The 23,876-nt window shown below is 40.8% G+C and overlaps 1 protein-coding gene across 1 annotated transcript; it reads left to right on the top strand.

The window, feature by feature from the left end:
* Nucleotides 1–3,851: 3,851 nt before the first annotated feature.
* slc12a1 (solute carrier family 12 member 1) lies at nucleotides 3,852–22,023 on the top strand (the record flags this gene model as incomplete). Its single annotated transcript, XM_084053888.1, has 26 exons — nucleotides 3,852–4,118; nucleotides 6,010–6,153; nucleotides 6,606–6,681; nucleotides 8,662–8,757; nucleotides 9,247–9,386; nucleotides 9,626–9,736; nucleotides 9,828–9,939; nucleotides 10,122–10,249; nucleotides 10,619–10,703; nucleotides 10,982–11,142; nucleotides 11,262–11,369; nucleotides 11,850–11,973; nucleotides 12,085–12,186; nucleotides 12,282–12,437; nucleotides 12,528–12,627; nucleotides 13,161–13,272; nucleotides 13,900–14,040; nucleotides 14,881–14,987; nucleotides 15,093–15,175; nucleotides 15,890–16,009; nucleotides 16,883–17,011; nucleotides 17,874–17,985; nucleotides 18,223–18,309; nucleotides 18,612–18,747; nucleotides 18,944–19,011; nucleotides 21,888–22,023. 26 exons carry the CDS (start codon nucleotides 3,852–3,854, stop codon nucleotides 22,021–22,023), a joined length of 3,141 nt encoding a protein of 1,046 aa, XP_083910014.1.
* Between the last annotated feature and the right edge of the window lie 1,853 nt (nucleotides 22,024–23,876).

The following is a 23,876-nucleotide window of genomic DNA, read 5'->3' as shown; positions in this document are numbered from 1 at the left end:
ACAGACAGACAGACAGACAGCGACTTTATAGTATTAGTTTTGCACCCTGTCTGTCCGTCCGCCTGTCCATGCGTGTGTGTGTCCGTGTGTCTGACCAGCTAATCTCCAGCACCGTTGGCCCAACATCACACAAATCGGTACACAGTATCTCTATAGTCATTAAACGAAACAGGTCTTTCAGATTTTTCATATTCCTGATTGGCTAAGATTGGCTTCCAAAGTTTTTCCATTTTGAACGCAGCGTGCGATTTCTGTGAAACTTTGCATGCACATTCCCACTAGGCCGAGGACGAAATGCCACTTGAACATTTTCAAACCAGCCTCATGGTGGCTCTATAACAGGCCGATTTGTGTTTTTAACCCATAACTGCACCGATCTGTGTAAAACTTTGTATGCGCACTCCCTAGAGGCCAAGGAAAAACCTTTTCCCTTCATTTTCCACATCTTCCTTTTATAGCGCCACCAGGAGGCCGACTTATGTAAAACATATATATTATTAAATTCCACGCAAATCGGTACACATGATCACATGATGGTGAAACTTTGCGTGCCATTCGCACTACGTTGAGGAACAAATGCCACCCTTTTAACATTGCCCTATTATAGCTACACCAGGAGGCTGATTTTTGCAAAACATTTTTTTTACTATTACTCCTACAGATTGTGTCCAAACATCACTCAAATTGGTACTCATTATCACTATAGTCATCTTATCAAGGCGGATCTGTCCGATTTTTCATTTTCCATCAACATTGCTGGCCCACAATAACCTACGTGACCTGGCGGAGACCTGCTACATCAGGCTTTTCGGCATGGAGCCAAAAATAATAACATGGAGGTACAAGCCTCTTTTATGTTGATGTTCCCACGTCATACTGGAGCCTGTATGGTTTTCCTGTCACTCCTTTCCAGTCCTGTTCCTTTTTTAATCTGCTCTGAGGAAGGCTGCGGCTGAAACGCGATAGCGTTCTTTCAATAAAATGAGAAACTACATCTGAGCCAGTCTTGCAGTATTTATTTTGGAGTGCCGCTCTTTCCACTTCGGTGGTTTTTGACTCCTTTCCTGTCCCTTTGAGATTATGGTAAAATATTTTCTCTATGACGGATATTTTCTATATATTTCTATGTTGCATTATACTTGTGATGTATTGAATATTTGTTTTATAAAGTGGTTATTATACTACTTTTGAATGTGTTCTAGTCTTATGTTAGCACCTCCTCCTAAAAAGTTGGAGATAGTTGTATACAAGATAAAAGGGACTGGTACCTCTGATGAAAGCTCTGTGCCTGATGTAGCAAAATAAAAAATGTGAATCTGAGATAAAGTCTTGCATTTTTTACTTTTGGAGTGCCGCTATTTCCACTCACCTGGTGTTATTTTTTATACTGCACTAAGTATCGAATGTAGCTGAGCACCCACAGCCAAGGAGGCAATCAGAGGAAGAGTACATGTTTTATATTTCCATCTCAGGACTAGCAAATTCAACAGGGTAAGACAACACCCATCTTCTGTACTATGACCTTAAACTATTACTGATTATTACCTCTTGGTCTTCGGACCAAGGCATGTCCTTGATTAAGTCACGATAAGACAGATAGATACAATGGTCCTTTTATCAGGGGAGTTGTCCAAAAAGTCCATAAAATACAGTTTGTATTAGTATGGTAGATTCCTAATAACAGCCCGAATGTAGAGTTATAGAAGCAAGAGGGTATATTGTAGAGCATATTCTTATAGTCTCAGACCAGAGAATCCTTTTGTATGTGAATATTCTGTATTTCCCTATAATGCCAAACCCTCCTGTCTCATACATCATTAAATATGACTTTAAACTGCAGAATACTTGGTCAATTCTTAGGCACAGCTAGGTGTTACTTATATTTTCAATGCTTGTGAGCTTGATGTGCAGCCTGTCTATTCCGCAATGTTTAGGCTACCAGCTAAAGATAATTGGGCCAATGCCAATTGGACCCTTAGGTTTTGGAAAACCCTTTTTAATTTGTTAAGTTTGACATTAATTAATTATATAATTACATTAATTATACCATATCATCCTTTCTAAGTTGGTTATGAGGGGTTGGTCAATGATTAATGATTAAGAAATGTTATTAATGATGATATTATAAAACAATTACTTATAAAACACTTATGATTAATGATTTACCAATAATGGAGTTTAAATGGGTCATGTAGTTTAAAAATGTGGATCATTTGGACTGTTCATGTTGTATTATTATTTTCTTTGTATCATATTGCATTGTTGATGAAGGTGTATTTCTTAATGATCTGATACTTATCTTAATCTGTACAAGAATAGAAAATAAATCATGGCTATCTGTAGTAATGAATTACTAATGCATTTTCATTGCATGCAATGATTATATCGCAGTAACTTTGAACCACTCTGGATCAATTGCATACCATACCACCTAATAAACATCGCACCATTGACTGCCACTCTTTTTATCTGCAGTACAAGACACGTGCAGGAGTATATTTCTCCATCCACAATACAACCAAGGTCAGATTATGGGGTCATTAGCCTGCCATTCAGTCAGGGCGCATAAATCACTGTGGTGTATCAGTAATAAGGAAGTTTACCTGTTAAGAAGTCTTTTAAAGGCACTTCAGAAGTCATGTGGCTGCAGAGAGAAGTGCCTCCAGCATGTTCCTGTAAACCATGGTCTCATATTAACCCTCATTTGATCCCTTAATATATATACATGTGCTGAACCAGTCAACCTTTCCATCTCAATGCTTCCAAAAGGAGAGATGAGAGATAACGTTTTAAGTATATTCTTTTTTTCCCCTTTTTCTTTTTATGTTGGGGACAATTTAACATGTCATGTATGGTTTCAATAATGGTTGAAACTGGTCGGTGTTCTCCTTATATGGCTTTTTAATGTAACATTATGTCCTAAACCAATAAAGGCCTTGTAACCACATTTTGGCCGTAGTGTGCCTGAAGTAAGCCCAAGGGCTTCTCATTTATATAAAGTCTATTTGACTTTGTGAGCACCTTGCATTTTCCTGGAATTTACTATCTCATAACCGTGAGCACCCTGTACCTTTTGTTTTTGGAATGTTGTCATGGTGTTCTATAAATGCCACATCTACTAGGAAATCAGATGTTTTTACTGCCCACTACAAGTATGAGTCCACATTAACATTTCTGTGGCCTCAGTCATCATGACATATTACACCTGAAGTAACCTTGAAACTTTTCCTCAAATCTTTCCTACAGAGTTTTTTCCTCAAGTGTAAACTTCCATGTATCAGTTCCACGGATGATTCATCGAAAGTGGGACCCGTAGCCCTGAGAGAAGACTAACCATAGCCCCATAAACCACCACCGCAGAACAACATGTGCTCTTGCCCTGCAATTCAGACAATAATATTAGTAATCAATTCTCCTGTGCTCAAGCAATGAGCATTTTTATCTCTTCTCTGGCGTTTATGACTTGGTTAATCGTTAAGCGCTTGCCTTTGTGTCCCCTGGGATGAAGCAAGGACATATTCTGACACCCCTTGTCCAGCTTCCTGAGGGTTGATCCATCGAGTTGGCCAATAGCTGCATGCCAGTGCGTGGTCCGGGGACCTAGTGTATAAAGGCAGGGCATCGGGGCCAAACTCAAAACACAAAATGCGTTTTGCATACTGGTAGCAAATTCAATGACAGAGCTTCCACTTAATATAAGTCTGACGAGTAGATCAGTATATTAGGTCAATCGTACCTGCCTACACACTCCTCAAGGCTTTTGTAAAATCCTTGGATGGTTTAGGACTAAAGACCCCAGAGCTGTTTTTATCTCTACCGATAGGATCTGAGAACCTCCTCCAGCATTCCTGATGGAGAAGGGAGGAGGGAATGCCAACCTGGCATACGACAGGACTGGGGATGACCCTCCGCACTACGAGGAGACCACTTTCTCTGGCAACAGTAATGGCATCTCTAATGGGGAGCACCGGACAGTCCGGCCCTCTGTGGTCAGTGCGTTTGGTCACGACACTCTGGACCGAGTGCCCAACATTGACTTCTACCGCAACAAAGGCAGCGTGAGCGGACACCGGGCCGTCCGGCCGTCTCTGCAGGAGCTCCACGATGTCTTTCAGAAGGTGAGGTTCTGTGTGTGTGTGTGTGTGTGTGTGTGTGTGTGTGTGTGTGTGTGCGTACGCTGGAGATGGACCTATCTAAGTGTGATACATTTCTACCGACTCAGCACACTGCAAAATCCGGAGTGTTCATTTAACACAGACTGTGTCAAAATGTCCATGCAAGGGTCCATATTTACACTCTGAGTTAGGATTTTACTCATTTTTCTCATGATTAATGACTATGCCCCCGATATCTCTGTCTGATTCTCCTTGACAAACAGGCTCTAGAATGTCCCAATTTCTGTACTCACACAGGCATGTCCCTTGGCTACCATTTACAGAAAGTGCTTCTTACCTTTTTGTCTCTTCTTATCTCATACTTGGAATAGTTGTGCCTGGCATTGAGTGGACTCATTCAACGTAGACGTTACCTGTAGAAAAAGAGAGGAGAAGTGTTGTGTAATTAGACATATCTCATTAAAATGTTCTGTCCCTTTAATTCCATTGACTACAGTTAAACAATAATCAACCGACATATATTATACCCATAAACCTGAAAAAATAAGAAAGCAATAACTAAGGATAAACCGCAATTGACACACTTACTGGTAGCTGTTTTATTGCACTATATTACCCCTTTATACAGCTCTGTGTTGCAAGACAGGAGGTTGTAGGTCATTGGTGCTTTATGGACTGAAGTAGGCCAGACTTTACCAATAAACAAGATTCCAGATGTACTCCATGCACTGTATGCCTCAACAAGGCTGTTCTTGAATACTATTGTTCACCAATTCATCTTGACACACAAAGCGTGTACATAATAAACTAGCAAAGACTGTTTTTCGAGCAATACAGTAGTGCACAAAGCTACATCACACCATACCTATTAGCACTTTATCAAAAACTATTCCTTTGTTTGGATTTGGAACCAATGGTGTGTCATGAAATTAAAAAAGATCCCTAGTACCTTCTATCACTATTTTGGGCATTATATCAAAAACGTTTTAATGCCTTGTAGCTTGTAGTTTGGCTATTTTAGATACATTTTTTCATTAGTTTTTATAGGGCTTAATTGTTGAAGTGCTTGCAATATAAAATTAATGAGATGCATAATGTTGGCTTCTATTTCAGTGACCTAAACACTAAACTTGCAGAGGTTAGATTAGCCTGCATATTTTAGTTTTGGCAACAAGGAAACATATTTTAATAAAGACATCAGAAAAAGTTTGAAAATCACTATGTAGACTATGCCTAATCACTGATGTAGTGAATGAAGTCCTGACATTCACTAGACTTACTATCGCTATGATCACTCTATCTTTTAGCCAGTAGAAAGGAGATATGAGAGGTCACACTAACTAAATCAGAGACAAGAGCACAGGAGTCAGGCTGGAGAGTGATTTAACAGTCCATAGCCATCTTCACAAATGTTTAAATTGGGTTTGCTCTATCCATTTGTCCTTTGTCCCACATAGAAAGTACAGTCTTCAATGACAAAAGCTCAGCATGGTAATGTCACATAAAATATTTCAGCAATCTTCATCAAAATCAAACCATATATTCAGGGGTGTAAGTCTGCCACTGATTTTGCACAACTAAGATCCTTTTAGGACTATAGGACTTCATTTGGACATTTGAAGCCCAGGCCCAACCCCACCATGGGCCAGAGTGGTCGCTCCCTATGCACTCCCAATCTGTAGTCTCCGCTTGTCAGTGACAGAAGACATTCATGCCAGAAAACAACCTGTATAAAAGAATCCTAAGTCTTCTCATAATCTCCTCCAAATGAAGCACAACTACACAATATGCTGAATATAAAAATAAAAAATAAACAATATTTGGGATGTTTTCTTCCTCTTCAGTGCTGTAGCTGCATGTTGTTTAATTGGTACATGCCTCTCTTCTTCTGCAGAATGGACCGATCTCCGTACCAGACACCGTGGAGGATTACGGAGAGGGGAGTGATGGAACCCCCTCTGATGATGTGGAGTCTGCCGCTCCAAGCGAGGAAAACAAAGGGGGGATGGTGAAGTTTGGCTGGATAAAGGGTGTCCTGGTGAGTTTTAGGCCAGACCACAATGTCTTCTCCTGCTTTATAGGAGATGGGTAACTGTGGCTCACCCAAGAGACAAGAGACAACAATTTTAACCACATCCTAGCGATCCTATTCTGGGGCGAACATTTGGTGAAAATAGCAGAGCTGCAAGCTTGTAGATTGACGATTTTCATCAAAGAGATTTGGTGTAGAGGGAAAAGAAGGCCTATGGCAGAGCCCTGGGGTACCCTGGTCAACTAATTATAGGGTTTAAGTGTTTTTTAACAAACACAAACTCATGAGTACTTCGTTCTCTCACTGGAAACAGAAGTCCTGCAGATGATTCATTACTACTGAAGCCAAAATGTTTTGAGTGTCTCTAGCTATCCCTCTGACCCTCTATTTAACGTTTGAACTTCACTGTAGACATTATTTGAGCCATGTATCCATGTTTCTGTTATTGCCTTCCACAGGTGAGATGCATGCTGAACATCTGGGGAGTAATGCTGTTCATCCGTCTGTCCTGGGTGTTTGGACAGGCAGGCTGGGGTGAGTGAGACACGTACATAGTCCTGTGTGTTTGTTACAGTAAGATAGGTATATACATGTTTTGTTAGGTTGAAGGACATCCTTACTCGTTAGCTAGACTGAGTAACATAAAGACGCTTGCTGATGGTATGAATATGATATCCTATTCAAGTAGAGTACTGGTACTTGACTTAAATATTACTCAGGTAGAAGTGAGATTACTTGTATTGAAAGCTACTCAAGTACAACTACAAAAGTAAAACATTTTTGAAGACTACTCTGACAGTTACATGGTCAAAGAGAAAGGGTTAATGTGGCATCCAGAGTAACCATTTCAACATGAATATATTCTACCAACCAATCCACCCGTCTCCATTTCAGTGATGTTCTCTAAAGTGGTGAGCATCTTTTCTTCAAAAACGTTCTCAAAGATTGACTTACGAGAGAAGAAGTTCAAAGCAAACTCCAGTGCAATATCCTCCTGACTGTGACATAACCGCATTAATGTAGGTTACTCTGAAATTATTGCCTTTACAAAATAGTACAATAATTCAGGGCCCCCCAACCTGTGGTCCAAAGACCACTGAAGGCCTGTGGCTAAGTCACTAATGGTACACGATGCAACGGAAAGGGGTTTAATTTAATTTTATATATAATATTCACAACCATATCTGTAGGGCTGCCGCTCTCACTGATACAGTATCTCTCACAACCTCTTTGTTGTGATACATAAGAAAACAGAACCCCTTGCAACGCATTGTGCATGACTTGTGCATCTCGAAGAGGCGTTTAATATTAATATCAGTAGGCAAGACCACAACAAACATATTACAGAATACTATGACATCAGGCAACATTCAGGCCTTTCAATAGAAATGTTGGATGCAATTATCCCAAACCAGCACATTTCCTCTTTGTTTTTGGATGAAGTACTGAATATGTATTCAAAAATCTACTTGAGATAACGTTTAGTTACTGATTTTAGTATACTAAAAAGTGTATGCACATGGAAAAGCTACTCAAGTAAAACAACAATAGTACTTGTAATGACTTACTTTCCATCCCTGCATATTTATGTTATCTAGCATAACACATGTTGACCAGGCTGAAAGATGGCTACTGTATATATAATGGCAGGACTAAGCAAGTACACTCGCCCTGAGCACACTCGCTCTATCTGGAAAAAGTCGAACAACTCCACTCCCTCGTGGTTCCCCACCAAGTTCAACTGGGCCACGTTCATTTCATGCCAATAGTGTTGTCAGGGGCAAGAATCCTTTCATGCATTCAAGAATAGACAGACCCCATATGTTTGGGTTGTGGGGATAAAGCAAAGCTGGGGGACTAGAAGCAGGGGGTTACTGTATATTCTACCACTACACAGCAGGGAGCGACTGTACTGGGTCAGTCTCAACTGAAGGCTAGCCTCCTTCAGTCTGAAGTGAAACTACAGGATGTTCTAAAAACTCAAAATGACCTCAATGTACCGAAAATATACTCTGAGTCAGTGCTCTAAATTATGTATAGCATGCGTGCGTGCGTGCGGTGACAAAGAGAGAGAGAGAGAGAGAGAGAGAGGGGGGGGGGGGGGGTGAGAGAGAGATTGCTTGCATGCCTGCATGAATGCATTTATTGCTCAAACACCTGTTGATCAGCAAAAGCTTTGTTCGCAGCGAGTTACTAAACAATTTTGAGATGCACAGAGAAGCCACAGGTAGCGAGTCCTGGTAGAGCAAACTGCTGCATGTTATTGTCTCCAGCCTTCTAGAACAATTTGTCTTGGGAATGGGCCATTTGGGATACAATCTCAGCTCCACTGACATTTCCAAGGTGTTCAAGGTGACTATTTGGAGGAGGGCAGCATTTCGCAAGAGTTTTTATTGCAGTAAATGACTGACCATTTGACACTTCAGTGCAGTGCAAGAATGTTTTCTTTCTTTCTGTCTTTCTTTCTTTCCTTTCAAAAAATATTTGCTGATTTCTTTTCACATTTCTTTACAGGTCTGGGAATTGTGGTCATTGCTCTCAGCTGTGTGGTGACCACTCTCACCGGCCTATCCATGTCTGCCATCTGCACCAATGGAGTGGTCAGAGGAGGTGAGCCAAGGCGAACCCATCAAACAGTATCACAATAAGGGTGTCTTCACAGACCCTTAATAACTATGATGATATTTTTCAGTATTTCAAGCTCAATGACATTTTTATGATGACATGCCCAAAACAGGGAGCCTGCAGGGTTAATGTGGTTTAAGTGAGGGGTAGTGAGGAGGGGTGAAACACAACATACTACAGATCCTGCACTGATACAGAATCCAGAACTTTGTGGACCTGTGGTCAGCACCAGGGTGCCCTGGGGGGTTCAGCAATTTCAACAAATTGACATCAACAGCTTTTGAAAATCTTTACAAAGAAAACACAATAGCCAGATAGATGTAGCACAAGTAGTGTATAGTAGATTAAACGTCCAACCTACAACCAGACACTACCTAAAGCCTTCTCTGTTAGTGTTTTATAGCACTATTTGCTCTTCCTGAAATTAACTCAATGTGTGTGTGCGTGTGCGTGCGCGCGTGTGTGTGTCTTCAGGAGGAGCTTACTACCTGATATCTCGCAGTTTGGGCCCAGAGTTTGGTGGCTCCATTGGTCTAATCTTCGCGTTTGCAAATGCTGTTGCTGTGGCCATGTACGTGGTGGGATTCGCAGAGACCGTGGTGGATCTCCTCATAGTATGTGAGCTTTGAATTGATCTGCTAACCAGCAATGACACCTTCAGGATATGGGCTAATTCAGGGGTCTTCAACGTTTTCAGGCCAAGGACCCCCTAGCTGAGAGAGAGATTTTTTTTCATCTACACTTATACCTCTTTGCCAAAAGTGTTGAAGACCCCTGGGCTAATTTATATTTTGTCGCAGCACAACCATGCACTCGACTGATTTTCCAATATGTCTGACCGTGCTGTTCTCAGGAGAACGATGCCCTCATGCTGGATCCGTTGAATGACATCAGGATTGTTGGGTGCATCACGGTGGTGCTGCTGCTGGGCATATCAGTTGCTGGGATGGAGTGGGAGGCCAAGGTGAGATGGATGCACACTAATCACTGGTGGTGAATAATCTGTCCATAACTTCATCTGAACAATATTCTCATCACCCCCCCCCCCACAACAGGCTCAGATTGTACTGCTCATTGTCCTGCTGGTGGCCATTGTCAACGTCTTTGTAGGAACGTTCATCCCTGCAACAGAGAGCAAGAAATCTAAAGGCTTCTTCGGTTATGATGGTAAGGACACACTATAGCCTACAAACACAAGGCTAATAACTTACAGTATCTTCATATAAGAGAGTCTTAGATTAACATTTGACGCACTGACTTGAGTCATTCATTTAAATCCTAGACTCTTTTTCATTCTCTCACTGTCTGTCCCCATTGACATTCTCTCTGCTGGTTTCTGTTTCACACAGCAAATATATTCATGGAAAACCTCCCTCCAAACTTTGAAGACGGAGAGTCCTTTTTCTCTGTTTTTGCCATCTTCTTCCCTGCTGCTACCGGGATTCTGGCCGGAGCAAACATCTCTGGTGATCTGAAGGTATCTTTTTCAATGTTTAGGGCCTACTGGTTAAGAACAACTGATTCCCTTATCATAGATATCTAACACATTCATTCAGAGCACAAAAGAAAATGTGCACACTTGAGAAATTGGCAATATTGCAAAACATTTTATTTATTTATTTATATATAATTTCTTTGCTTGCTCACTTGTATCCCCATGAGTACACTACATCATTTATTTATTTTAAGTTGCTATTTTGGATAATTTCAAGGTTTGTCTGCACGTGTTGACATTCTTCTCTTTAGTTTATCAACACAACATACAGTTCTTCATAAGCCACTGTATGGATATGATGGTATAGGTATAAAGCCAGCGCTAACCCAGATGTGTGTAATTATTTTACAGGATGCCTCAGCAGCCATTCCTAAAGGCACATTACTAGCCATCCTCATCACAGGCGTCACCTACCTGGCTGTGGCCCTCTGCGTTTGTAAGTAAAATATTGAAGAGAAATTCAGCTCTGGTCAGCTGGGTAGATACCATTTGCCATTCTCATTTGTTGAATATAACTTACTGTAACTCACTAGAAGACTGCACTTAGGCTACTTGACTATGAAGCTACCCATTGTTGTTCTTACAACATGTAATGGCTCTGAAGAGAGAGTATAGGTATAAATCTGCTTCAGGAAGAACAGCATGTCATATATTGATTTTAAGTTGATAAATGAGTCCCATGTAATGTGTCTGCCCTCCTCTCTGACTGGTCAGCTGCCAGCGTTGTCCGAGAAGCCACAGGGAACACAAATGACACCGTCATTGCTGGAACATTTTGTAATGGCACTTTGACAGCTGCTTGTGATCTGGGGTACGACTTCTCCTCTTGTCTGGAGGGTGCAGACTGCAAGTTTGGCTCGATGAACAACTTCCAGGTACCGCACCTAAAAGCCTGAAAAATACTAACATTTTCCGTCCCATATTTTGTTAGTTCTGATGAAGGGCAGCTGCAGAAAAAGTGCTCCAGGTTCATCCACAGTTTTTTTCTCCCCAGGTGATGACCATGGTGTCAGGGTTCGGCCCCCTCATCATCGCTGGAACCTTCTCTGCCACCCTCTCGTCAGCCCTTGCCTCTCTCGTCAGTGCTCCCAAAGTCTTCCAGGTCAGTCTGACTCACCAAATGTACCAGTGCTGCCCTGCTGCCACAGGGTACAGTCAAAGAGCAAAATACATGAATGATGTTCCTCTAACTCAGTGGTTCCCAAACTTTTTAGCTCAAGACCCAAAAGAGAACTTAGACGTTTGCCCGGGACCCAAACTAGTGAAAATAGCAGATCTACAAGCTCACAACGCGTCACTTGGTGCCGTGTTGTGAGCTTGTAGATCAGCTATTTTCACTACTTCTGAAGCTTCTCAATCTATTTATGGAAATTATTAGATTTTTTCATCAAATCCTTTTTTTTAAAAAGTTGGAATTGTTTTGAATAGATGAAAAGTTGTGATCTTTTTTTGTGATGAAAATGATTTTTTTATCCTTTGAAAAAAGAATTTATATGAAACAGAAAAAGGAGATATTTACTTGCGACCCATAAAAATTGGTCCGCGACCCAAACTCATGCTCCTTTGTCCCTTCCTCCTTCAGGCGCTGTGCAAAGACAACATCTACACGGCCCTCCGCTTCTTTGCCAAGGGTCATGGCAAGAACAACGAGCCAATCCGCGGCTATGTCCTCACTTTCATCATTTCTGTAGCCTTCATCATCATTGGTTAGTATAATTACTTTCCGATTGGCTGTCTGAGACCTCACTTGTCATTTATAGGGTGTCGGCTCAGTGCTGTCCTTTCTGACCTGTCTGTCCCGTCTGTGCGTATTGCAGCTGATCTGAACGTCATCGCTCCCATCATCTCCAATTTCTTCCTGGCATCGTATGCCCTCATCAATTTCTCCTGCTTCCACGCATCCTATGCCAAGTCTCCAGGTAGGGCTAAAAAGCCACAGTCTCTTTTAAAATACCCTTTTCAGCAGTCCACGGTTTATGACTACCTTCTCTCTCTTCTGTGGTGTATTTACTAGGATGGAGGCCGAGCTACAAGTACTACAACATGTGGTTGTCTCTAGTGGGGGCGGTGCTCTGCTGTGGAGTTATGTTTGTCATCAACTGGTGGGCCGCTCTCCTCACGTACGGCATCGAAATCCTTCTTTATCTCTACGTCACTGTCAAGAAACCAGGTGAGTTGAGCGTACAAGTCTAAAGACAATACACACACAGGTCTGTGTATTTCTGCGTTTGCATTCACCCGTTTCGCTTGCTACCTCCAGATGTGAACTGGGGCTCATCCACGCAAGCGGTGACATTTGTGAGCGCAGTGAGCAACACTCTGTCTCTTTCGGGAATAGACGACCACGTTAAGAACTTCAGGTATGAAGCTGAATAGGCTCTATGCACGGCAGCCATATTGGAAAGAAATTGGGCCTCTTCCTTACTTCCTTCACAGGTTTTACCAATGATACTAATGAAGGCTCTGTTCCATTTCATGTAGCACAGTGGTTCTCAAACCTTTTGATTTTAAGGACCCCCGTAACTCTGAGAGTGTACAAATGGAACCAAATGGACCCGTCCATTTGGTTCCATTTGTACACCTTTCCCCTCAAAGAACCATGAGGGTCCCTGGACCACACTTTGAGACCCACTGGTGTAGCAGAAGGTTTCCAGTGAACCAACATGCACAATATCGACACCCTGACCCTGTTTGACCAGAATGAGAATGGAACAGAGCCTTCATTAGTATCATTGGTAACACCTGTGAAAGAAGTAAGAAGAGGCCCAATTTCGCTCCAAAATGGCTGCTGTGCATAGAGCCTATTGCCTCATTATGGGCACAAAGTTCAGCACACAAAATATATTTGAAGTCCTGCGTGAGCTGGTATAAAAACTGCTATTTCATTTTGAAGGCCTCAGATCCTGGTGCTAACAGGTGCTCCCAGGACCAGGCCAACTCTCCTAGACCTGGCTCAGTCCATCTCAAAGGACTTCGGACTATGTATCACTGCTGAAGTGTTTGTGGTAAGACCATTCATGTGATTTTTTGGAGTTGCAAATGTTACACCTCCAGCATATTACTGGAGGTGCCAGTAGCCGAACCCTATAACCGCAAATCACAAGTCTGTGACTCAAACACAATAATACAGTACAAGCTAATATCAAGAGAAATAAATACCTTAATGTCTGGATGTCTAAACCCATTAGAACCGGGAAAGCATCCGTGTCATTTTAGATTTTTGCCTTGGCTATTCAAAAACAGCAGATATACAAGCTCACAGCGCGTCACTTGGTGCCGTGCTACAAGCTTGTGCATCTGCTATTTTTGAACATTTTTGAAAAATCTTAGAGAACTACTGATTTAGAAGACATTTGTAGAATCTATATCTAAATTATGCTTGCGTTGTGAGCTTGAAGATCTGCTATTTTTGGTGCATGACACGGTACGCAACCAATAGTAGAAATAAGGCAGTAGACAGAGGGTTAAGGCCAATGTGAAAGGTGATGTTTCTGATGGGTGTTGTTTTTCTAATTCTCACACACACACACACACACACACACACACACACACACACACACACACACACACACACACACACGCACACACTGTGACCTCTACACACACTGTGACACACACTGTGACCTCTACAGGGCCCGAGGTCAGAAGTCCTTCAAGAGATGAATGAAGGCATGGAGAAGAATCAATTATGGCTGAACAAGAAAAAACGCAAAGCATTCTATGCTGCCGTGGCCTGTGACAAGTTTAGAGAGGGAGCAGACACTCTTCTGCAGGTTAGTAGAATAATTTGATATCATCACGTTTATATAATAGTACACAGTATAATGTAATATTATACAATTGTTGTTGATTTATTGGTTTAATGTGTTTCTGGTTGCAATGTCAAGGAGCCAAAACCAAAGAATGTGACTCTCTTATACTTGATAGTTGATACACAGAAGAATCATGATTGTTCATTTAATTCTGAGTGTAAAAACACTGCAATTTTACTGCAACTTACAACTTAAATGGCTTATTAAGTATTCAGAATTGACTTTACATTACATTACATTCTGCCGCAGCTTTGATGCAAGAGAGATGTTTGACTTAAAGACTACAGAACACCTTTTTATTGACCCAGTATTAAAAACTTCCTGCCAACACACAGAATATCTATTGCAGCGTGATAATTCTGGCCTAGACCAGTGTGAGCAGTCTGGCCAGGCCAATAAGAGGAAGATGAGAAGAGAGTTAATTAGGGAAGAGGTGGGGAACAGTCTTATGGCCCTGGCAATCACACTCTTTAGATAAGCCCTTGGTTCATTGTCAGGATTGCTAACTTCAAACACGGCGGTAGATTAAACGCTATAATTGATTAACACTGCATTGGGGCCTTGGAAACAGACAGAGACAGACATCTGCTGAGTGATCTGGAAGGAACTTCAGGCAGTAAAACAGATTTGTAGGCTCATTCTTGTCTTGGGCATCCTGAAGTTTTCCTTTTCTGTTAATTAATGCACCAAGCTTTACGACCCTTGTGTTATCATTTATACGGGGCCTGTGTTGCTTTGTTTAAATAAGTCTAGTTGAATTTTTGGATCTTTACGCTGCAAACATTCTCTCTTTCCTTATAGGGCGCTGGCCTGGGTCGTCTGAAGCCTAACATCTTAATGAAAGGCTTCAAGAGAGATTGGAGGACAGCTGACACCAAGGCAGTACAGTCCTATGTGGGAGTGCTACAGTAAGTCACTCACACACATAGAGACCGGCTTGCACTTTAATGACAGACTGGTAATTTACTACAGAACTTACAGTACACTGTGATTGCCTCTTCCCTCTCTGCCAGTGATGCCTTCGACTATGAGTTTGGAACCGTCGTGCTGCGGATGAGCGAGGGACTTGATATGTCTCACATTGTAGCGGAAGAAGGTAGGCAGGAACTGGAACTAACAGTCTGACTTCTTCCCCTATGCATACTGCAAAATATTCTATGTACTGTACATAGTCTTGTATAAATACGTTCTGATAGCACCAGTGCATATTTGTTAATAAATATGTAGCTATATTGATTATGAAATGAATACAGAAGACCACGAAACAAGCCATCAAGGCTTTTTTGTGTTATTATTTTAGTATTGCTTGCGTAATTGTACTTGCTGTACTGTATGTAAACTGTTCTGTACTGTATCAAAACTGTTAAATGATGCTCATGATCTCTAACATCTTATCTAAGAAAAACAGAAGTCATCTAATCTAATCATCTAATCAACCCTAAGCTTCACATATGCTTTCTTGTTCGCAAAACACAAGTCAATTGACTAAGATAACATTGATAAGGCAGGGTTATTTGGTACTTAGATTATAAATAAACAATCAGATAATGGTCAAACATATGTGAGATAAGCTCATGCAAAAATAACTACTGAATTGCAGCTTTTGAACTGAGGTAAACTTTGGTAGAAAACACCATAAGCATTCTGACTAACTTTACCCAGCTTAATATAGGTAGCATGTAGGTTTATACACAGCATTAACTGCATTTGATTTTATTGAATGATAGAAAGAGTACCATGGATTCCGAAGAGAGCGAGACAAGTCATTTAATTAATAAACTATTCCAAACTACTTTTTGTCACCCCCTAGATGAGATGCTGAAAGCTGCACAGGAGAGTGAGGCTTTGGAGAATGAGTTAAGTGGGCGTAAAAAAAAAGGAATGTTCCGGAAGTCCAGGAACCAATCTACACAAGTGCTCACTAACAGAGGTATCAGCAACCATACACCTATTTTCAAATGTTAATTGCTTTACCAATTAACAGAAGCTTTAATCTGGTAAATATAGTAAATGAATATACCTTCTAGGATTAAAGGCCTTTGCAGACAGGGTGCGATTAGTGAATCAGTTTTTACCGCATGCGAAAAGACGCACGAATCGAACTGGGTTCGATTGGAAAAAAAAACACATCGCCGCAGCCACTTGCCGCACGGCAAATTCGGAGCCGGTGTGCATGAGCTCATAGAGAACCATGTGTTCATTAAAAAAAATATATTGACCGTTTTTTCCGTGCGAAAAATCGCACCCTGTCTGTAAAGGCCTTTACTATGCAGAGGAAGAGAAACAATCTGACATAGCCTAGCCCAACACAGTATGTAATACGCATGTACAGTGTATACACATAGACACATTCTATGCAGAGCAAGAGAGAGAATTTTCTTTAGCTATTATACAAATTCCATTTAACAAAGGAACATTTATCTTGAGTCACAATTTGTGTTGTAAATCAAACCTAGTGGCCCGTACAAAGATGAGGATGCAATCCAATAATAGTGCCCTATGAGCAGTACCCAACAGTGGGAGTACGCCCCACACACACACACACACACACACACACACACACACACACACACACACCAAAGAGCTGCATCTAGGCCAGACTGTAATGGTATTAGTATACAGTATAAAATATAATCATTGGAACATTAAGCAATGGCTGAATTTATATGCTATCGCACAATAAAGTATAAATCGTGCTTCAGTTCTAAATGCTTGTGTATGCTTGTTGTTCTGTTGTACTCTATCCTCTTCTTTTCCCCCTGCCACTGCATTAAACTCCCTCCAACCACCCTGTCTCCAACAGTGTCAGTGTGCAGTCCTCCAACACCACAGGCGGCTAAGTTGAACGAGAAGTTGACGGAGCAGAGTACTCAGTTTAAGAAGAAGCAGCCCAAAGGCACCATTGATGTGTGGTGGCTGTTTGACGATGGAGGTAGGCTCTGGTCCCATTTTAGGCACACCTCTGTCATTTAACACACCGTTGCCATCCAATATTAAAGCAACAGGCACTGCTAATGATTTAAAAAAGAGCAGTCAAGGGGGTGGCTGTGCTGACAGCTTGCTCAGCCAGAGAAGATCAGTGTTTTTTTATGTATTATGTTTTTTGTCCTTTCTACGGTATACTTAAAGCTGCAATCTGGTATTTGTTTTAATGAATGAACGTTATTTTAACCAAACTGTTTGGTACAGTATGTTCATACAATATAACTAATACATCTGCAGTGGTGGGAGGTGGTCTCCCTATACTTCCATTGAGAAATGTAGACCTCGGTATTGGGCAGGACATCTACTGGTCCACAAGTCGAACTGCCTGAAGCTCGTGAGCGCAATATCTCCAATGGCAAAGCGGGGACTGTCTCTTGAATAAGTGACTGTATGGTCAGTAATGCCCATGCTGACTGTACAATGGGGACCACAATGTAAATAAATCATTATGACTCTATTGTGTTTGAAATGCATTGATAATATTGCTGTGTGGTTGATGCCTAAAGGCATTAAACTATGTACATTTTAAGATATGAAGCCTGGAGTGTTCATTTAACTCTGAGAGTATAAAAATGTACAGTGGGCAATCCCTGCAGTATAAACAAAAATGTGTACACTCTGAGTTAAATTAACACAAGGAATCCAAATCTGTCTCCTCCTTGCCTGACAGTTCTTCTAAGGTGATCGGTGTCCTGAAGAATACAAAAAAGGACTATACTTGATAAATGAGAATGTAGAGAAGAAAGGTTTACTCTAAAACCTTATCAACGTGTTATTGATAAGAAACCATTTGTCTCTGTCGTTCTCAGGCCTGACACTGCTGCTGCCCTACATTCTCACCACCAGGAAGAAGTGGAAGGACTGTAAATTGAGAATCTTCATCGCAGGGCAGCCTGGACGTAGCGAGGAAGACAAAGAGGAGTGAGTGCAAGAACAAATGAATTCACTACACTGTCAAATCTTTAACTGTGAGTGTAGAAATGGATAAATTAACACAGAGTAGGTTGAATTGGAAAATAAATCTGTATATGGACTGCTTCATGAAGCAGAACCCATAAACCACCAAAACCATGTAATAGGAGCTGTTCACATTTAACAAAAAATGATGTACGAACATAATTTATTATTCATTATGTGTGTGATTCTTTGTTCCTTCAGGATGAAGTCCCTGCTGAAGAAGTTTAGAATTAAGTGTGGTGACATCAACGTTATCGATGACATCCATGTCAAACCACGCTCTGACAGGTACGGTTTTCTTTTTTCTTTCAGAGTGGCATTGACGAGAAGGGGCCAATAACAATAGCCTAACCTAACCTCGTCACGTGACATTAGCACGTCACACGATCAATCTGAAGTATGAAGTACTCCGTCACACGCTCTGTGAGGAATTCTCCACATTCCACACGGCTGAGACTCAATATTCAAGTTGTAGATCAGCACAGCTAATATATTGATCGTGGTTCAAAATAACATAATGAACTGGACAGGATTAAAAGAAACGTTAATATTTCCCAGAGTCAGTTCAAATATTGATCTTCTTTTACCAGCTCTAAAGTCTTAGAGGAGATGATTGAGCCCTTCCGTTTGCACGAGGGAACTAAAGACTCTGCTCAGGCTGAGGCCTTGAGGAAAGCATACCCATGGAAGATCACTGATGAAGAGCTGAGCATCTTTGACGAGAAGGTAAACACACTCACAAGGATTTCCATATATACAGTGTGTGTGTACACACACACACACACACACACACACACACACACACACACACACACACACACACACACACACACACACACACACACACACACACACACACACACACACACAAAATAAATTATTGTAAAATGAAGATAAACAACGTACTGTTCCTACTTTACAGACTGACCTCCAGCTGAGACTGAACGAATTGCTTCAGGAGAACTCCAGATCAGCCAATCTAATCATTGTGTAAGTACAGGGTGCAGCAGAACCACGTAATGGACATGGGTAGAACCAGGCCCACCGAACTAAGAACTCAGAAAACTAATCTGAGCATTGTGTTTTTAGCCGCATGCTGAAAGCATAGCGGCTCTATATTCAGTCTGACTCTAACCCGACACATGTCCGACATGTTTGCAACACTTTTTTTGCGTGATTGGCTGTCGTTTAAGCCAATGGGCGCCCTCGTCCTCCCAAGCTATGGGACTAGACACGCCTCTCTCAGTGGATTCGTCTGAGCGCTAGCCGAATTTGGCTAATAGTTAGCTTGTATGCTTGTATGATGTTACTAACTGTTTTTAGCCAAACGCGGTAATGTCCACTCAGAGATGCTCGTAGGCCTGCGTCCTGCGTCGCTGACGCACCATATTGCGAAAGGATGCATTCATGACACCGTCGTTGCGTCCATGGGACGCACAAGGTAATAGCTCCGATAATATATAATATTTGTCAGCCAGCTGTGATCTGCATGGACTCTCTCGGTTAGACACCGTTGGTGGAGAAGTATAACTCGGTTAGACACCGTTGTACTGGAGAAGTATAACTCGGTTAAACGGCGTTGTGTGGCAGCAGCAGCAGCACAGCCCCTCGCTGTTAGTCTACGCTACTCACAGAGAGAGAGAGAGTCGCATGAGGAGCTGGTTGAGACCTGCTCTTAAACGTGTTAAAACGTCTTGGATAGACCACTGTCTGGAATAATAACTGATCATCATACATACAGGTAGAGCCATATGAAATCCGTTTTATTTTTTTCCCAATTCCGTTTTATTTTTTCCCAAAGTCTGTTTTTTCCATTTTAATATTTCTGAATTCTGTATTTTGCTTTTTATGCTCATTTTTACCATAAAAAAAGTGTCTGGTAAGTGGAAATGAATAAATGTTCAAGATATAACAGTCCATACATGGCCCTTGTTGTGTTATACGCAAAAATGTTCCCAAAATAATTCGGTCTAATTCGGTCTGAGCATGCGCAAAATGGCGTCGCCCATGTATTATTGTTTCTATCGTCTTTCTAAGACTATTTCTACGTGGATTTTACTGTTTATAAAGTAGGATGTGGCCATGCAAAATGGTGGTGTCCCGTGGATTTGTAAAAATTTGCGGTAAAAAAAATATTTTACCGCGATTTTTTTTAATTTTCCAAATTCTGCAATATTCCGTGTTTTATTCCAATTCCATTTTTATTGGTCATTTCCGCGATTCCGTCCGCGATTCCGTTAACACGGATTTCATATGGCTCTACATACAGGTCTACTACTACTAATCTTTGTTGGTGTTGTCTAAGGCTGAACGATTAATCGTTTTCAAACCAAAATCGCGATTTGAAACCACGCGATTAGCTAATCGCAAAGGCCGCGATTTTTTAATTTTTAATTTTATCGTAATAAATAATTTAAATATTAATATTAATCCCAGAGCACCCGCGGGACTTGTCTCCTCCTCTCCAGAGTGGCTGCCTCTCTCTACAGGGAGCGAGAGGGCAGCGCGCCCCCCCCCCCCCCCCCCCCCCCTCTCTCTCTCTCTGTCCCTCTCATAGAGTTAGGTCCCTCCGTCGGCTGCGAGTATTTAAAGTTTGTCGAACGGCCGTGTCGCGCGTAGCGGTAAAACATTATTTTCGGTGCAACACAAGTAGTGTAGTAGTAGTGTTGCTCCTATCTATGTTTGTTTCTGTAAGTGTAACTTATATTTTTCCCATCATTATTAAACTATTTCTGTTGGATGCTGTGATCTGATGTAAACAATACGATGCACAGGACTTCCTGGTCAGTGTTGCCAGGTTTTGTGAGAGAAATAAGCAACCCTGTCTATGAAAACAAGCCCAAAACAAAAGAAGCGACTATGAACTGTATCTTTGTCACTTATGTACAGTGGTGGAAAAAGTACTCAAATGTTGTACTTAAAAGTATCAATACTGCAATGTAGAAGTACTCTGTTACAAGTAAAAATCCCAAATTCAAAATTGACTTGAATAAAAGTAGGCCTACAAAAGTATTGGAATCAAAATTTGTACTTCCATGTACTGTTATGTACTGTCATGTACTGTTCTCATGTCTTACTAAATAAAGTACATCAATCAATCAATCAATCAAATGTAAAGTACCAAAAGTACTTGTGTTTGAAAATAGCAGATCTACAAGCTCACAACGCGTCGCATCGCGGCGAGTTGTGAGCTTGTAGATCGGCTATTTTCAAATTACCTATGTATAAAATAGGGCTAAAGTGGTTAATGTAGGTTTTATAATATTATAATTTATATCTGCAAAGTAACTAGTCACTAAAGTTCTCAAATAATTGTAGTGGAGTAAAAGTACAATATTTGCCTCTGAGATGTAGTGGAGTTGGAGTTAAAGTATTGGAAATTAGAAATACTCAAGTGAAGTACAAATACCTCAAAATTGTACTTAAGTACAGTACTTAAGTAAATGTACTTGGTTACTTTCCACCACTGCGTTATGTATTCTGAGTTTTTCACTTCCAAGGAGTAGTAGTAATACAATGTACAGTAGGAGAGGACTTTGGCTTGTGAGACAAAAAAGTGTTACATTTTAGTTGAATGATAATCTACATAAGCTAAATACTGGATATCAGTAAATATGCTTCTGGAGCCATAAGTGAAAGACCTACTTATTTCACTGCTGTGAATTGTTTACACAAAATGGTAATGTTGTGTTGTTGACAAGATTGGAGCCAAAAAAGCCTGCCGCATGCGGCTTTATTATGACTTGTCATTCTTGTTTCTTTATGAAAATGGTCATTCTTTTTGCCCTTAATATGTATTATATAGTTTGCTGGTAGAACTGGGGAAATTACTAATTGCCTATTGTTCTCTCTCTCAACCTCTGCAGGAGCATGCCCATCGCTCGCAAGGAATCTGTTTCTGACTACCTCTACATGGCTTGGCTGGACACACTGACCAAAAACCTTCCACCCACGATGCTCATTAGAGGCAATCACAAGAGTGTGCTCACCTTCTACTCCTGAGCATTTCATAAGCTGAACAGCAAACTAATGGCACTCAAGCTGAGCTTGCTGGATATGATATATCGGCTCACATCACATAACAGCCCATATCATAACAACAATGGACCATGGTCATTGATGATGTTATCTACCCAGGCCAGTACCATAATGCAACGCACAATATCATATTTGTGGTTAGGTCTTTTTGAGTGTGTTTCTAAATATAATTGAATGTTCCCTTTGATAAGAAAATAATGCAGTCTCACAGGAGCATAGAAAAAAAAAGATCCATTGGTTTTACTCTGTCACAACCACACTGTGCGACCATTTTGAGTGCCTTTTTGACTGTATAGTTTAGCATAAGTAGGAATACATTTGTAATGGCTTCAGATGGCATATTGTATATAAAAAAATAAATGTTTGTTTTGTTTTTTTAGGTGTACCTTATATTCAGTCGCAAGTTTATGTTCATAAACACACTGCCTGACATCTAAATTACAACTTGTTTGCATAACAGCACTCGAAAAATGTACTATTGTCACACAGACAGTGTGGGCAAGACACCCTTCCTCAGTATGTGCAATGGCAATTATTCAAAAGAAAAGGTGTGTAAAATTGTCATTGCACACGCTGAGGAAGGGCGTCTTGTCCAAAAAACCTGTATGGCAATAATAGTCCATTTGGAGTGCTGTCCTTGCCTTCTTTATCATTATTAATAACTACACTTCAAGGGTCCAGCAATGCATACAGTTTTCAAGTTAGAATCATGAGTTGTAACTAATTCTTTGTTTGCATAACATACCTTCTGGTTCAATGTTCTAAACCGTCAGGGTTCACTCTGAATTTCCTGGGAGGATATCAATAAATATACAACCAAATTCAGACAGTTGAATTTATGAACGTTACAGTTTGATGCCAGAGTATAATCAAGCGTATGTATCTATGGACGTAGCTTGCTTTTTGTGCCAAGAGACATATGTTGATAATACCAAACTTAGAAATGTGTCTGTTATGTTCAATAGTCTGTTGAGGTGCTCATGACCAATAAATCACATGTATTTTTAAGGATGTGATAGTCCACCCTCAGGACATATGTAGACACCACTGTCTCCAAAATATCTCAGTTCCATAGCCAGTCACTATGTGTGTTGTATACATGTGTTGACATTGGAATACACAAGAAAGAAGAAAAAGAAGCTTGCGCAAATGATTTACCCATAGGCATTGTCTATAATATGACTATTTCTGGTTCAATAGTGGTGGCTTGATTGTTTGATGGAAGATTCATTTGAAATTGATATTCGGGTGTATGATATGGCGCTGTATTACAAACGTGTTTGTCTATTTCATACTATCCTGTTTAATATATAAGGATATTTTACTTAAACAACACACGCCATATGTGCTCAAGGGTCAAACAGGTACACATCAATCATCTGTATATATTTTAATGCACATTTGTTTTTGCTTAATGTCTTTCTTCCTATTTAAATAAAATGTGTGATTTTCTGATATCAGGAATTACAACAATTTAGAGTTTGTCTGTTCCTTCTCTTTTTTTTTCATTATTAAGATGCTTACATAAAATACAGTGTATGTACGGTACCCAAGTCTAACACATCTGTCTGTAAAATATGACATTAGTCTTGTAGCCTACGTACCTCAGTAGGAAGGCGAGGCTCAAGTTGCTGGTGCTTTCAGAAGGTGATTTCCAAGAGCCTATCAGTGAGGAAGAACAAAGAGAAACCATGTTGAATTTATCTTGAGATGCCAGAAGGGTTTATCTAGCTCAGTGGTTTTCAACCCTTTTCATATCAAGGTCCATTATTTATTTGGCATTTGAGCCACCGACCACCATTTGGGCCAAACTTAAA

The sequence above is a fragment of the Gymnoscopelus microlampas genome (genome assembly GCF_963454915.1).
Source record: "Gymnoscopelus microlampas genome assembly, chromosome: 1".
NCBI lineage: Eukaryota > Metazoa > Chordata > Actinopteri > Myctophiformes > Myctophidae > Gymnoscopelus > Gymnoscopelus microlampas.
This window is presented reverse-complemented; position numbering and strand designations above follow the sequence as displayed.